General features: G+C 40.2%; 2 protein-coding genes across 3 annotated transcripts; one reads left to right on the plus strand and one right to left on the minus strand.

Moving 5' to 3' along the window:
• Nucleotides 1–172: 172 nt before the first annotated feature.
• Nucleotides 173–5378, minus strand: znf668 (zinc finger protein 668). The gene is made up of 2 exons (XM_067369366.1): nt 5254–5378; nt 173–2868 (listed from the first exon to the last, which is right to left on the minus strand). The coding sequence occupies exon 2, from the start codon at nt 2856–2858 to the stop codon at nt 912–914; it is 1947 nt and encodes a 648-aa protein (XP_067225467.1). The 5' UTR covers nt 2859–2868; nt 5254–5378; the 3' UTR covers nt 173–911.
• znf646 (zinc finger protein 646) lies at nt 5282–15041 on the plus strand. 2 transcript variants are annotated; one of them, XM_067369364.1, is made up of 5 exons: nt 5282–5505; nt 6095–6246; nt 8084–10967; nt 11096–12190; nt 12618–15041. In XM_067369364.1, the coding sequence occupies exons 3-5, from the start codon at nt 8296–8298 to the stop codon at nt 13516–13518; spliced, it is 4668 nt and encodes a 1555-aa protein (XP_067225465.1). In that variant the 5' UTR covers nt 5282–5505; nt 6095–6246; nt 8084–8295; the 3' UTR covers nt 13519–15041. The 2 variants fall into 2 exon arrangements, with proteins under 2 accessions (XP_067225465.1, XP_067225466.1); XM_067369365.1 differs by lacking the exon at nt 6095–6246.
• The last annotated feature ends 1288 nt before the right edge of the window (nt 15042–16329 follow it).

Genomic DNA, 16329 nt, shown 5'->3' on the forward strand with positions numbered 1-16329 from the left:
ATATAAACAGTATAATCAAAGTCATCAAACCTATGAAACTGGAACTTGTTGGCTGCTTTCTTTCATCATCCATGCCTACTCATTCATTTATTAAAAAAAAATAATATTTTCTTTTTACAATAAATACATTTTTTTTTTAAATGTACATTTTGTATAGAAAGACATATCTAGGTACTACTTATATTTGTCAACAAACATTTTTAATATCACAGGAATCAAAACTTGATTAAGTCAAGTGTGTCCAAAGTTGTGACTAATATTGTAAATGAAACAATCACATATCACAATACACCAAACAGCCAAAAATCCATAAAATAAAATAATGGGGGTACGGATAAAGAACAAGAGGCAATATTGTTTAACTTTATAGCATAAGAGCATTATAGCATGTCCAAGAAGTAATCGCTGTCATATTTACCACCACATACACTGGCTTATTGCTTTAAAAACATTCAAACAATACAAGCTGTTTAAACTTAAGAAAAATAAAATACAATAAACTTTAGTAGTCAGTTTATGGAGAAAAATTTATTGATATAAATAAGACATTGGTCTTATGATTAAAATCAGCATTCAAATATTACACTGATTTCAAGTGTATGACATCTGTGATTATGTTTCTGAAGAGCAACATGAACTGACACTTTGATTCAGATATACCTTAAAAATAAAAATCATTTTAGCAATCTTGGCACAAATCTAAAGATAAATACATTTACAATATCAAGGCAAATTAAAGGCATTATTAATGCACTGATGCATTTAATTTTATTTAAAAATGTAGGCTTTTTGCAAGATTCTCTTTGTTGTGTAGTTATAGAACAGCAGTAACAAAAATGTGAACATTGTTCAGGAGTTCAAAGCAGCCGACAACAATAAGCTCAGCAATAAGCACTGAGTCAGCAATAAGCTCAGAGCCCCTCTTCCTTGTCTATATATACATGGGCTGGCATTGTCTGAAATGCAGACACCGGCACAGTGACCGGGACAGTCAGGGAAATAGCGGTGGGCTCGGATTCCGACGGTGACGCGGCACTTGGTGGGGATGGCAGGGGCTGGCTGTGCACTATGTCTGTCTGAGGCATGGAAGATGACGAATCTGTGTCACGGTGGGTGCGCAAGTGTTTGCGTAGGTAGGCGGCAAAAAGAAAAGCCTTTCCGCAAACAGCGCAGCAATGCGGCCGACTGGTTGAGTGGATGCGCTGGTGTTTGCGAAGCCCGGCTTTATTCAGAAAACCCTTACCGCACTGGTCACAAACGTGGGGTCGTGGCTTGGGGTGCAGTTTCTCGTGTGCCTGCATATCAGCCAGCTGAACAAACTCTGCCTGGCAGGTCACACAAACGTAAGGACTGATGGGTAAAGCTGAAACTGTAGAATCAGACGGTGGAGAGATAGTGTGAAGGCTGGTATGGGCCTGCACTTCCTCCCACGTCCCGAATATCATATCACAGTGAGAGCAGGAGAATTGGGGAAGGGTGGTAGGAAACATTTGAGCTGGTTCAGGAGTGGCCTGGACCTGTAACGGCCTCTCGGATAAGTGCGTCCTCTCATGCTTGCGCAAACTTGATGACACAACAAACGACTTGAAGCACAGCTGGCATTTGTAAGGACGCTCCCCTGAATGGACCCTTCTGTGTTTGTTCAGACTGGAGCGCTCCGTAAACGACTTGCCACACTCAGTGCAAGAAAACGGCCGCAGCCCGGAGTGCACTAGCATGTGGCGCCGCAGGTCCCAAGAAGCGACGAATGCTTTATCGCAACGTTGGCATTTGTAAGGCCGCTGACCGGAGTGCACACGCTGATGCACCGCAAGGTCCGCCGGCTGCCGAAACCTCTTAGTGCACTTATCACAAGGGTACGGCTTGAATCCTTGATGTGCCCGTTGGTGTCGGCGGAAGCTAGAGGGATCTGAGAACATCTTGCCGCACTGTGGACACAAGAAGGGTTTTTCGCCAGAGTGGGTGCGAAGGTGGGACTGGTACGAAGACAGCTGAGTAAAACCTTTGCCGCACTGCTCACACTGGTACGGCTTGCTCTTGGAGTGGATTCGCAAGTGGCATGCTAAAGAGGACGACCGGGAGAAGGCTTTGCCGCAGTCAGAGCACAGGTAAGGCTTTTCGCCCGTGTGCGAGCGCTGATGGTTTTTCAAGTCCTTCAGCTCGGTGTACGATTTACCACAGTCGCTGCAAACATACGGCCGGTGGCCTTGGTGATTACGCCGATGCTTACGGTACACTGAAGGGTCGGCAAAACTCTTCCCACACTCGGAACAAAAGTAAGGCTTCTCCCCAGTGTGTGATCGTTGGTGCACTTTGAGTTTTGATAATGTGGGATAACTCTTAGAGCAGTGAGGGCAAGAGTGGGGCCTCTCGCCGCTGTGTTGCGTCATGTGGATACGCAGGCAAATGGCCTGCATAAATGCCTTGCCACAGTCAAAACAAACAAATGGTTTCTCTCCTGTGTGTGAACGGCTGTGGTTGCGTAACTCTGTATGAGTCTTGTAAGCCTTATGGCACTGTGGGCACTGGAACGGACGCTGAGCAGAGTGGGAACGCTGATGCTTGGAAAGCTGTGCTCGGCTGGAGAACGTCTTGGTGCACTTACCGCAGGTGTACTGCTGCTGTTTGTCTTTACCATGTGCTGACAGCTTGTGGCTCTGTAGAGCTGAAGGGCTGGAAAAGACCTCCTGACAGGTTGAGCATTTAAAAGTGTGCAGAGTTTTTGGCTGTCTCCCTTTTCCTCTTCTTCTCGTAGGCTGTTCTGATGAGTTGTCTTGTTCTTTGTTGGGCTCCGTCTCAGAAGGTGGTGGTGTGTACTGCTCTGCAGTTGGTGGGCTACCTGGTTGGGGTGAAGCCATCCTGACAATGCTGGGGAGAACAACGAAATACATGAGTGCCTTGAATTTATATTTTAATTTAGAGTTTAATAGATGATTTTATTTATTATAACTTGTATTCTTTGTTGTTACATGTTCCGTTTTCCCAAATTTTTTATTATTTTCTTTTAAAGGAACATGCCACTATTTTTGAAAATAAGCTCATTTTCCAACTCCCCTAGAGTTACACAGTTGAGTTTTACCGTTTTCGAATCCATTCAGCCGATCTCCGAATCTGGCGGTACCACTTTTAGCATAGCTTAGCATAGTTCATTGATTCTGATTAGACCGTTAGCATCTCGCTCAAAAATGACCAAAGAGTTGATATTTTTCCTTTTTAAAACTTGACTCTTCTGTAGTTACATCGTGTACTGAGACCGACGGAAAATGAAAAGTTGCCGTTATGGCTAGAAACTATACTCTCATTCCATACCATGAGTGCAGCAGGCGCAATGATATTACGCAGCGCCTGAAATAGTCCTCAGCTAGGTAACTTCCAACGTGACCTTCCAAGTTTGTGTAGTTGCAGAGTTGCATCCAGCAAATTGGGTAGTGGCTGGACTCACCCCTGGTACGGCAGCAAAGTTCCTTGATTATTACGCCAGAATGAGAATATAGTTTCTAGCCATATTGGCCTAGAAAATCGCAACTTTTCATTTTCCGTCGGCCTTAAGGCCCCGGTATACTTCAAACGAAATCAAAGAACTGATGTGACGTCATTTCGAACAAAATCAGGCTAAAACGAAGTTCGTTCAGGAAAAGTTTGTTCCAGCACCAAAACACCTTCGTACTACCATTGGTCAGTGACGATAACGTAATAGGAGGTGTGCGCTGAGGCTCCGCCTTCACTCGCGTGGGCACGTCTCTGATTCATTTTGTGTATTTTTTAAATTCATCGAGGTAAGAGCTCCGCGGGTGAAAACATGAAAACATTGGATAGCCACTTTATAGTACATGAAGCTGTGCTTGTAAAAAAAATGAGGCAGTAACACTGTTTTTCATGTTTGATACTGTTAAGCTGCTTGATTTTAAGCAATCTATTGAATAAAGTTCTATGAAGACGTGACATGACTGGAGTGCTACTTTGCAGAGCTCGTGCTAACATACCCATGCTGTTATGGTCAGACGCTTTTCTTATGCGGTCTATAAAAATGCTTGCCGTTCTCTCATTTTTGTTGTGTTTATGTTGTTACTGAGAAGAAAGTGCAAGGCACATATTTACATATTCATCTAAACGTCGATCTCAGCAGTGTGGGCGGTGTCAGATGTTTGTTTACAGTATATCGTTGGTCACACATTTCGAACTTCGTTTTACTCCTAAACGAAGAATGAAAAAGAACTTTGTTTGAAGTATACCGGAGCCTTTAGTACACGATGTAAGAGTCAAGTTTTAAATAGGGAAAATATCGAAACTTTTTGGTCATTTCTGAGCGAGATGCTAACGGTCTAATCCGATTCAATGAACTATGCTAAGCTATTTTCAAAAAAAGTGGCGTGTTCCTTTAAGGAACAAGCTTCAACATATATCAAATAAAAATGTGTTGTAACATTAGTCATTACAGGACAACATACTTCTATCAACAATATGCAAAAGGAATATACAGAGAAAATAGATTAATTATTAATAATATGCTACTCTTTTTTTTTAAACTTTACCATTGCACTTGGCAATTGACTGAAAGACAAGTGATTTGAAGTTTAAGGAAAATAATCTATTAAATACATTTACCAAGGTAATCAGTTTCTGTCAAAATATCATGGTCACTACACTTACTGATAATTTTATCATAAAAATGCATTAACCCCTGTGATTTTTTCTTAAATGTTTTATGACAATGGTGACGAATGACAAGTTAACATATTGTAAGAACAATTACTGTTGTAACTACCATGTAGTATTTAGTATACATATATAACAAGAGCATATAAATAGTATAAAACTAATATGTAGCCTTTTTTTGCTATAGTTACCAAACTGTATAAAGAATGGGGAAGGCAGCACAAAATGGCCGGCATTAGGACCTCAGGGACAATTAGGAAAGACGCTCTTGTTCTCATAGGAAGTTGCCATCTGGGCTCCTTATGTACAAAACTGAATTACATTTTGGTGATAACAGAAATTACACGACCATGACCAAATCGAAGCAATGCAAATGCAACTCAGCGGCAATTTAAAGAGCTAATATCAATGTCTTTAACGGCATACAACTACTATTTCAGTATGCACTACAACACAAAATGGCTGGCTTTAGGACCGCTGAAGATGCGAAGCAATTTGCAGTCGTAGGCTTCTGTCACTTCATCATAATCGCTGCATTTTTAACAATATGCGTTTATATCTCGTCAGTATTCCTAAAATATGGCTTACGTTACGTACCTTTTGTGCTATCGGGAGAGACGGTTGTATCTTTGACAATGAACTGCAAATCGTTCAATCTCAGGAGAAGGACGGCGGCTTTAGGACCACGACGAAATTATCCTGCGAACGCGGAGATGTGAGCATTCATGACTTCCTTACTCATTACGTTACCTGGGGAATGTCTACAAAATTATCTGATTTTTTAAAACTAAATCGCATTCATCTCTCTGCTGTTTTGGTATGAAGAGTTTCTGCGGACTACAGTGCATGGTAAGTGGGATAGAGTGGGGTGGAGAGAGAGCCTGTGGGAGGGGAAATTATGCATGCTCACTTCAATGTACGTGGATGTTCAGTTGATTTGTGCATAAAGTTACATAACAAAAATGTGAATTGGATAAAAAAAAATAATAATGTGGTTCTAATAACGTGGTTATAAGTTACTTGTTAAATAAATTTTATTCTAAGAGTTGCCAAACAGTCCATTTGTCATTAACATTAATGACAACATTAAAGAATGAACACATGAAAGGGAAATGCTCATGTTAAGGGTAGAACAGATTTAGAAGTTATGATAGCTGATGTTGTATATCTTTAATATTTCATTATATCATAATGTTTCACGAGGAGCTGTGTTTGGATTTATATATCACAAAAATAAACATTCTTAGTCATTGGTGTAAGTAAGCTGAAGCTTTGTGACTAAATTAGTTTTTTGTTCATGCTATTAAAGAAATGATTCCAATACGAAATGGTGGAAGGGTAGAAATAATATAATAAGCATTGTTTTACTATTTAAAAACGGCTCTTCAGAGGAAAACATACGGACTTTTTTTACTGATGCACATTTCCTGTTCCCTAGCAACAAAAGCAGGAAGTGAGTCGAGAGTGGGATGGGGAAAAGACAATTGGTAGAAAAGGGGGGACGAACACGCCCGTCCTGAAACTAAAATAAAGTGGACGGAGTGTCAGTATTACATGTACCAACACCACAAAGGGAGACCTCAACATTCAGTATGTATACTCCTAATGTCATTTTTTGCAGTATCAGTTAGCTAGATTTAGCCGCAGTTACTAGCCGCCAATTGCTAACAAGCTCGCAATGGTATGGGATGCTACTGCCTCTCCCAAAAATATATTTTATTCCGCTTATCTCAGCGTTTTGACTGCTGTATTAAATTAGACCACTACTAGAGGACTATTACAACAACTGAATGATACACTGTCAAAACTGTGCTTGTGTAGCTGTTAAGCTAATGTACTGGAGAAGTGTGTCAATAGAGCTCCATTGTGTGATGCAGCCTGACATCTAACTGCTGGAGCCCGTCAGTTGATCCTTCATGCTGTCGGATACCGACTGATATGCCGCGATATTTTGTGGAATGATGTTATATTTTATAATTAGACCTAATATTAGAATAAAAAATAGAACTATCGACTAACTAAGCGATTCATGATGGATGGTAAATAGGCTTTAATGGAAATAGAAATCCCTGCATGTACTTTGTTTGTATATAACATCCAAAGTTGATTTAATTGTTGCTTGTATAAAAAAAATCAGGTGTTTTTGCCTGTTTTATGCTTAATAAACACATCTTATAAATGAATAATATTTGTTTATTAAAGGAGCAATTCACTCTGAAATGAAAAGTCATGTACTTGAAGCCCATTTTATTTTGTTCCAAGTTCTTTGGTTTAATTGTTTTCCATTTATAACTTTTACAATTTAATAATTAAAAGTTTAACAATAATATGGACCTGGTATTTATTTTCAAAAATTCAATTTTAGTTTATTTTTCTGGATTCTGTGTTTTTTATTATTTAATTCAAATTTATCATCAAAAACTGTGGAAATCAAATTCTGTCATATTTTCCTTTTAGTATATGTAGATGAAATTGTGCATCTTATTCACACTTCATATTTAAATAGCAGTCTCTTTGCGGTTTAATCAAACACTAGGGCTCAAGGGCTCTTCAAATCTTGTCCTGGAGGGTCATTGTCCTGCTGAGTTTAGCTCTAACCCTAATTAAGCACATCTAGCTAATCAAGGTCTTCAGGATTACCATTAAGTTACTGACAGGTGAGTTTTTTTTTTTTTTTTTTTTAGGGGTAGGACCTAAACTCTATATGTGGCCCTCCAGAACTGGAGTTTATGAGCCCTGCACTAGTCATATTAGTCACTGCATAGTTTGACTTTTAATTAATTATACAGTCCTATGTTTGTTTTTATTCAGTTGATAATATTTCAATTTGCCAAGGTGCTTGACATTATACAGTGAACAATATTTAATGACTGGATTTCGCAATTTCATACGTGGTTTTCGCATAGCAGATATCCTATTTCTCTTATTTGCTTACCCTCATGAAACTGAGGAAAGACTTTCTCCTAACAGCATCTTCAAACCTGTAGGAAATACTTTCTCCTTATAGCGTTAAAAAAGATGTCAGGCAGAATGATAGCTTCAGTCAGCATGTATTTTTATTGCATTTTTAGTCCATCCATTAAAAGTGAATGTAGACTGAGACTTTCATTCAGCATTCACTTTTATTGGATGGCCTAAAAATGTGATAAAACTGTCATAGATAAAGAAAGTAAATAATATGGATTTTGAAACGACGTGACTAAATAGATATATTTTATTTATTTTTTATTTTTGCATGAATTTTCCTTATAAATCAGTGCAGTGTTTTATTGTACATTTGATAATAAATTTTGTTTTAATAATTCACTTTCTGTTTTATATAATGACAGAGATTTTGTCGCTTTTTCACATTATTGATTTTTTTTGTTATGCAACTGCCTTGTGTGAACTTAATAGTAAATAATATATATGGATTTTCCTGTTACAGATTCCATCCAGTGCCTGCACTTGTATCATCCTCCCAAGGACATTTTTCCAATGGAATGGAACAGAATGTATTCTTGGCCAATTGTTTGAATGTTGCCTTCACATTCAGGCCTCACTTAACAAGTCATTTTGATAATAGTGAGGACAGGTGTGTCCCTCACACTCGTTCAAACTGGCTTTTATTGACATTTCTTATCATTCTACTATAGCATTATGGCTATGCAAGAGCCAGGCCGGACCAAAGGCTTTTCATGTAAACATTGTGGTGTAGTATGTGCAAGCATGCCCAGTCTATTGGAGCATACAGACACTTTTCATCAATCAGAAGAGGAACGCAAGTTCAAATGTGAGGAATGTGGACGAGGCTACAGGCATGCTGGCAGCTTGGCTAACCACAGAAAAACACATGAGGTTGGCTCTTTTCAGTGTCATATATGCTCCAGGAAGCTCTCCAATGCATTGGCTCTCAAAAGCCACCTGCGCATCCACACATCTAGAAAGAAATATTCTTGCACAGAATGCGGAAAGGCTTTTCGTCTGGCAACTCAGCTGGTCACCCATCAAAAGGTCCATCGCAATAAAGAGTCTCGAGTCAGGACAAACAATGTTGTAAAAAGTCACATTGAAAGTGGTTATAAAGATGATGAGTTGCTGCAACTAGATGATGTGGATTTTGACATTATGCCAGATTTGCAGCCTGACATGAAGCTGAATATTGCTCCAATGAACAGCCTTTGTAATGGTGCAGTGTCTGAACACATTTCAAACTCCACCCCAGAAAGTGACACGGCAGCTGAGGATGATGCTGGAGACAGGCCGTTTAAATGTGATTTATGTGATAAGACATACAGACATCATGGCAGCCTCATAAATCATAAGAAAACTCACCAAATGGGATTATTTGAGTGTCCAGTCTGTTTTAAACAGTTCAACAATCTTGCTGCCCTTATTAGTCACCAGCGAATCCATAGTAAAACCCGAGGCCGTCTCAGTGCACAGAACTCTAAAGCGGCCCTCACAGACTGCAAGCAAGAACTTGCCCCTCATGTTATGCCACAGAATGGTGATACTAATATACATTTTTGTCACCTTTGTCAGGTTACTTTTGCTAATGATGATGATTTTCAAAATCATATTCTGTTGCACAATTCCTCTTCTGTGTCATTTGAGCTCCCTACCAATTTGTCAGAGGAGCACAACTTCTCGTACAATGATAGTGTTACTCATTCCCCAGAGTCTAATCCTTATCCCCCCACTAGTGACACTCCACCATTGCCTCCGTTACTCAATAAAGTTGTTGATTATGACCAATCAGATGGGCCAATGGAAAATGGTCATATGTATCTACCCAACACTTTCGATGATAATTCATTGACTCTACATGCTCAGGGACAGCCAATGGCCCTACCATCAGAGAACCTCAATCCTGATTGTTCCGCACAAGGTCTTGATAACATCAAAGTTGAAGATGCTGACAGTTCTGATCGCCGCTTCAGGTGCCACATCTGTGGCAAAAGTTACAGGCATGCAGGCAGTCTTATAAATCACAAACGATCGCATCAAACCGGGATCTTTCAGTGTTCCATCTGCCGCAAGAGCTACCCACATTTGGCAGCTCTGCGGAGCCACCTTCGGATTCATAAGGGAAGACCCACATCGTTGCCTGCTAGTTCTGAGGGTGACTGGCTTTCCTCAGAGCCCTTAACACATGAGAACCAACAGGGCTGCTTTCCATCACATGAGGGAGATGTAAGTGGAATATTAGGCCTTCCTCAGGACCTGGTAGACTCTGTGCAGCATGATTCTGATGAGGAGTATGTGGACGAGACAAATGCTACTGAATTTCATGAGCAGTTTGACAATTCCTTCCCAGATGAGCACCTACCTCAGGACGAACACCTCATGGAGAGGCACATGTGTGCAGACTGTGGTAAGACATTTACTGATATCGCAGGAATCAAGTCACACATGTGTCCTCTCCTGAATCAGCAGTATCCGACCATGACGAATGACTCATCCGGTCACATGGACTTTCACAACACAAAGCATCAACATTTCTTAGGACAGTCAGGTGAGGATATTGGTTTTGAGGGACACAATGGCAGTGCAGCTGAGTCTTATTTTAGACAGCAGACCTTTCATGACAACATTCATAATCAGATGAGTGACAGCGAAGATCATGCTGAGTGTGAAGACGGTGAAGAAGAGGATGACGGAGAGATGTATCACTGCTCAGTTTGTGGGAATCACTATACTAGCATGCGTGCACTGCGAAGCCATCTCCGAGGCCACACTCAAACTCATGCCGCACCTTCAGCATCTGGCCCATCATCTGTGTCACCTCTGGAGGTCAAGAGAGATGAACAGAGTGAAAATCAGCAGAGTGAATGCAGCCTGATTATCTGCAGTACTTGTGGAGAGAGCTTCACAAAGAAACAGGACCTACAAGCCCACCAGCTCTTGCATAGCAATATAGAAGGTAATCCGCCAGAACAGTTTGTAACGGACCACCAGAATGAGCTCAAACCAAAAGTGGAAATGGAAGGTATTATTTGTGGGAAATGCGGCATAAGCTGCAGCGATCTTTATCACCTCAATAACCACAACTGCACGGGACAACGAGATGGACAAGTGGAGGAGAAATGTGAGGAGAAACCGCTTCTTAGAAATGCATTTCAACAAGAAGTTTCACAGGAGAGTCCACATGATGGAGAACGACAGTACAAGTGTGACCAATGCGGTCGTTCGTACAGACATGCTGGATCATTGCTCAATCATAAGAAATCTCATAAAACTGGAGTGTTTCGCTGCTTTGTTTGCCAAAAGCGTTTTTATAATTTGTTGGCCCTCAAGAATCACCAGAGGACACACTTCGATGTTAAAAAGTAAGTATTTAAAATGTTCATATGTCAGTATTTGATTGCTTTGTAAAAAGTTCTTGTATAACAACTCATCTCTATTGTTTTACAGCCAAGTTTTTGTTTATCTGATTTTTTTTTTCTTTCTCTACCAGGCATAGTTGCACAGAATGTGGGAAAGCATTCAAAATCTATAAACAACTATTGAACCACCAGAGGGTACATCAGGAAAACAAGGCTAAGATTGAAGAGCTCAACAAACAAATTCAGACACTCATGCAGATGAGTGGAAATGCCTCAGGGAGTGGAATGCAGGCACTTAATTTCAGCAGAAGGAGAATGAGCAGACGCCATAAGCAACGGCAGACCTCTAACGGTGATCAGTCTAGCCAAGAAAAGGAGGGCCAGATGGGAGATCCCAGGGACCCTCGGCCTTTTGTCTGTGATCAATGTGGGAGAAGCTATCGGCATGCAGGAAGCTTGGTCAACCACAAAAACTCACACAAGACAGGTGAATATTACTGTGCTTTGTGCAACAACACTTACTCCAACCAGCTAGCAATGAAGAACCATTTACGAATACACTTTTCCGTCAAAAGATACCGTTGCCAAGAATGTGGAAAGGCCTTCAGAGGAAACAAACAGTTACTCAACCACACTTGTTCGACCACTAAAAGAAAAGCAGCAGCAAAAGGAAAGGTCAGGGGCCACAAACAAGAAAAGGATTTAAAATGCAAGCATTGCCGTCTTGTATTTCCAGATAAGGAACTACTTGAAGGACACACCTGTTGCAAAGAGACTGTCCCTGATTCTGTCCCCCCAGGAAATGTAGATGGTGACACTGAGAGTACGGCCCTAGAAAAAGAGGAACGACCATTCAAGTGTAACATTTGCAGTCGAAGTTACCGTCATGCCGGTAGCTTGTTGAACCATAAGAACACACACAAAACAGGCCATTTCACCTGCTCCTTCTGTGCCAAGCCCTTTTCCAATCCCATGGCTTTACGAAACCACACACGCATTCACACGCAGAAGAAAAAGTATGTCTGTCCTACTTGTGGTAAAGCTTTCCGTCTCTCCAGTATCCTGTACAACCATCAAAAAATCCATGCACGTGGAATAACTCATTACAGCTGCCAAACATGTGGCAAACGCTTCCAAGGAAAGTCTGGGCTAAAGAGACATCGCTGCTACCGAAACGGAAATCCAAACTCTACTGTAAATCAAGATGGGGTGGACAAATGCTATACGTGAGTCATATTTTTTCTTAAACGTTATTTGAACACCTATCCTTTTCTATCCTTCATAATTTCATGGTATCTGATGGCAGAACCTGATTTCACCAAGTGCAACATGTTCCTGGATTAACATCTTTGTCGATCCAACAACATTCCAATCAACCAATCAGATTTGATGGACAAGTTTACAGTTTGTCAAGTTTAGGCTTACAACCAGGGTTAGGTGCTTCTACATCAATGTTATTCACCTATCATTTCCCTCTGATTTTATTAATAATCTATGGGTAAGGTTAAGTTTAGGGATAGGAATATGGTAAGGATTAACGTTTTGGACAGGAATGTTGTTCCAGGATCAACAAAATATGTTGACCCAGGAATGCATCTAACTCTGCAAAATCAGGATGACTGTATCTGATGCCAGTATTGTCTTTTGTTACAGATGTGATCAATGCGGACGCTCTTATAGACACGCCGGTTCCCTTCTCAACCACAAGAAGACTCATTCTGCTGACCTCCTGCACTGCACTCTCTGCCTCAAAACATTCACAGATCCTCTGGATTTAGAGAGCCACTCTCAAATGGCTCGCCACTGCTGCCCAGATTGCGGGAAAACCTTCTGTGAGTTTTCACACATGCAGAGCCACATGGAGGTGCATAGTAAGGGACTCCCCTATTACTGCAACATGTGTCAACAGAACTTCCCAAACCTGGCTAGTTTTCAGCAGCACCAGGAACTACATGGCAGCTTACAAGGGCAGTCACACCATGAGGAAGGTATGCAGATGCAGCAGGATTTAGACTGGGACTCAACACTGGACCAGCAGATAGGAATTCAGAGCCTTCCTAAGATCGATTCAGCTTTCAGCCAAGTGCACGGATTCCCTGAGCCGCAAGACCAGCAGGAAAGTAGCGAGGAATACAGTAGGGAGGAGAAGAGTCATGTGTGTGAGCATTGTGGGCGCACTTACCGCCACGCTGGTTCACTGCTCAACCATAAGAACAGCCACAAGACCGGCTCCTTCTTCTGCTCGGTCTGCCAAAAGGAGTTCTCCAATCTCATGGCACTGAAGAATCACCGACGCATTCACACAGAACCCAAACGTTATCAGTGCCTAGAGTGTGGCAAGGCCTTCCGGGTCTCCACCCAGCTTATCTGCCACAGGCGCATCCACACCAAAGAGAAGCCCTTCTCTTGCCTCCTTTGCGACAAGCGTTTCTCTAGCAAGTCCAACCTGCGGCATCATCAGAAGATGCATCAGAATACCCAACAGACATACGAGACCTCCTTTAATATGGATGATAACGCATTAATGGGACTGGGTGTGGACCCTTTCCTCTGAGGCCAGACTTAAGTCTTGCCACTCCAAGGGAAGATTTCAAAACAAAATTCTATTACAAGAGAAAGACTCTCTCCACCCAAGGCCTAATGCCAATAATCGTACAACATCAGGTTTTCTGCTGTGCTTGTCCAGATGGTGTCGCACACAGATGCTAATCTCGGCGAGGCTTGCCTCCTTTACTGTTGTGTTTTTTAAATATTGTTCTTTAAAGGACACTTAAGACTGGCATTGATAAGATACTACCTCTGGTAGGGACAGTAATACTGTAGACATTTTAGAATAAGTGACAGTGCCTGTCAGAGACCATTTTAGATGTTTATTTTATTTCATTTGTTTTTGTGTTCCCACACACTGCACAAATTATATGGTACTATGATAGATCTCAGACTGAGAGCTTGGATGAGTATTTCTGTCCAACCTCTTACCCAGTGCTGCCTTCAAGAGTCCGACCGATTATTTGCCGTAATCGGAGGGGAAACAGAATAAGGTGTTCTGGATAAAAGGATACATGCTATCCTTCTCGTTATGTTTGTATTAAGTGCTTCCGTTTTTCAGGTTATCGTACTGCTCCCGGTAGATGTGCTGTTATCATTTCATCGTCTCATTAAGACCAATGTACACATGATGTTCCTGCAGTTTCATAATGAATGATGCTGGTAAAGCTGTTAAACGGCAAACTACCCTAAGGCCTGTCCTGTAGAAAATCTCAAAGATATTTATTTATTTAAAAGTCACTATTTATACCTTAAGCATACTACTTGTCTTTATTACTGTTAAATGTGGTACACATTATGCATGGTATTTAATGTGTGATAAATGCTAGATTGGTTGAGTACGTAGGTATTTTAGGTAATGGTTGTAAACACTTAAGAAATACCTCTTTACCTCTTTAAAAGCATTCACAACAGTGTATTTAAAAGAACAACTGAAATAATTCAGTTTTCTTAGCGCATACTTTTCTAGTAAATGTTTTATTAAGTGGAAGTATATTCTTCACAAGATATTGGAGCACAAAAAAAATAAACCCAAAAATCCATGATCGGTCGGGCTCTATTAGGGCAGGAATTCACAGACAACATTTTGCAACAGTTTTTTTTTAAAAAAATGCTCAGGTCTCGCAACTTACTAGACGCAATGTAAGAATATACATTTAGCTTGATGCTTCTGGCATCAAGGCTTCTATGTCTGTCTTTAATGCCAGATTGAATTTCAATGTGCCATTTCATATCACCAACCTACTTGGATTAGAATTATTTGTAAGATGGTTTCCTTTTAAGCCTATAGATCTGCTTACTGGTTATTTAACAGTAGGAGTTGCGAACCTTCATGTATTAATGGCTTTATTAGATTTGAAAAAAAAAAAAAAGTTATGCTGACAATTGAGACTCCTTGTAATCAGATGCATATATCTTAAATATAAATTATTTATTTTTGTTCACATGATCAATGTTTCTCTTTCTCAAGTAGGGACCTTAATAAGCAGATGATGTTTATTTGTAGGTGTTGATGCCCTCACTTTCTTGAACTGAATAAAAACAGTATAACTGTATTTGGCTTCTTTTTGTGCCTACCCTTATCTTTATTTTAACACTTGAATCCCTTGCATTTGCAGTGCATTACATGATTATTTTAGAATATGCAAATAAGAAATGAGTCATAGTTGTTCGTTCTAGTGTGAAGACTGAAATTAGATTCTTTTAAGAACACATTTAAGAAAAAGAAAATGTCGACATTAATACATTAGTTCTCTTTTTATTGCATTAAAATACATAGTTTCCTCTGCAGTCTGTGGAGTAACTGTGAATGAGTAAAGGGACACACACACAACCAACTTTACTCAAGACTGTGAAAGCGCTGTGCATGCTTCACAGGTTTATGTTTATCAAGATTCTGGACTGGTTTATTTATGTAATAGATTTCTGACAAACATGGCAGTGTTTCGCAATGAGGTACAGTCTTCTTGGGAATTGGGGTGTAAAATGTGCTTAGTTTTCCAGGAAACAATGCAAAGAACACGACAATATTTTAAGCAAAATATTCATGTTCTTATCAGGTTTGGTGAGATCCACTCCTTTACTCTTGTTAAATGTGCTTGAAGTCAAACGAGTTACTTCCTCCTTAGCATCTATTGTAAATAAATATATACATTTCTTAATGCCCATCGCTAGCTATTCATCTAAAATAGGTGATTTTGTTTAGTAATGTTTTACTAAGATGAATTATTTCTATAATTCATAGACACTAGAGATTAAATGTATTTTGAGATACAAGTATGTAAATATCGCTCTATCTAATCTCTTATGCGCATAAAGGCAGGGAAATTAAAACTGAATCCGACACCTGTGGCTCTTAGAAAATCTGCTAATGTTAGCTGGCGACTCTTCTCTTTCAGGTAATCGGCTGCTGTGTCTTTGCTGGTCTTCAGTGTCCCCACATCTCCAGAATGTTCATCAATGCCATAGACAGGCTGCAGTGCTGAGCCAGTCGGTGTCAACATTGTTGTACAAAAGGCTACATCTATACAGTGAGTAGTATTCCAACACTATAAAAATCGGTTATCTGTACAAACGATGATTACAAATACATTCAAATGGCTATGTGCCATACTAAATCTGTTTAGGAGGCATAATTGTGTGAAAAAGAACCATCTTTGACTAATTCTACTATATTAAACCGGTTATATATTGTTTATCACAAATCTAATAATGGATATTCAAGTGGAAATGCATCTACAATGCACTACAAGTGCAACATTAATGGCCTCAAACCAAATTCTGCAAAAACAGTGTAACAAGACCTGTCGCTGAAGCA

The sequence above is a fragment of the Chanodichthys erythropterus genome, chromosome 19 (genome assembly GCF_024489055.1).
Source record: "Chanodichthys erythropterus isolate Z2021 chromosome 19, ASM2448905v1, whole genome shotgun sequence".
In the NCBI taxonomy this organism is placed as follows: Eukaryota; Metazoa; Chordata; class Actinopteri; order Cypriniformes; family Xenocyprididae; genus Chanodichthys; species Chanodichthys erythropterus.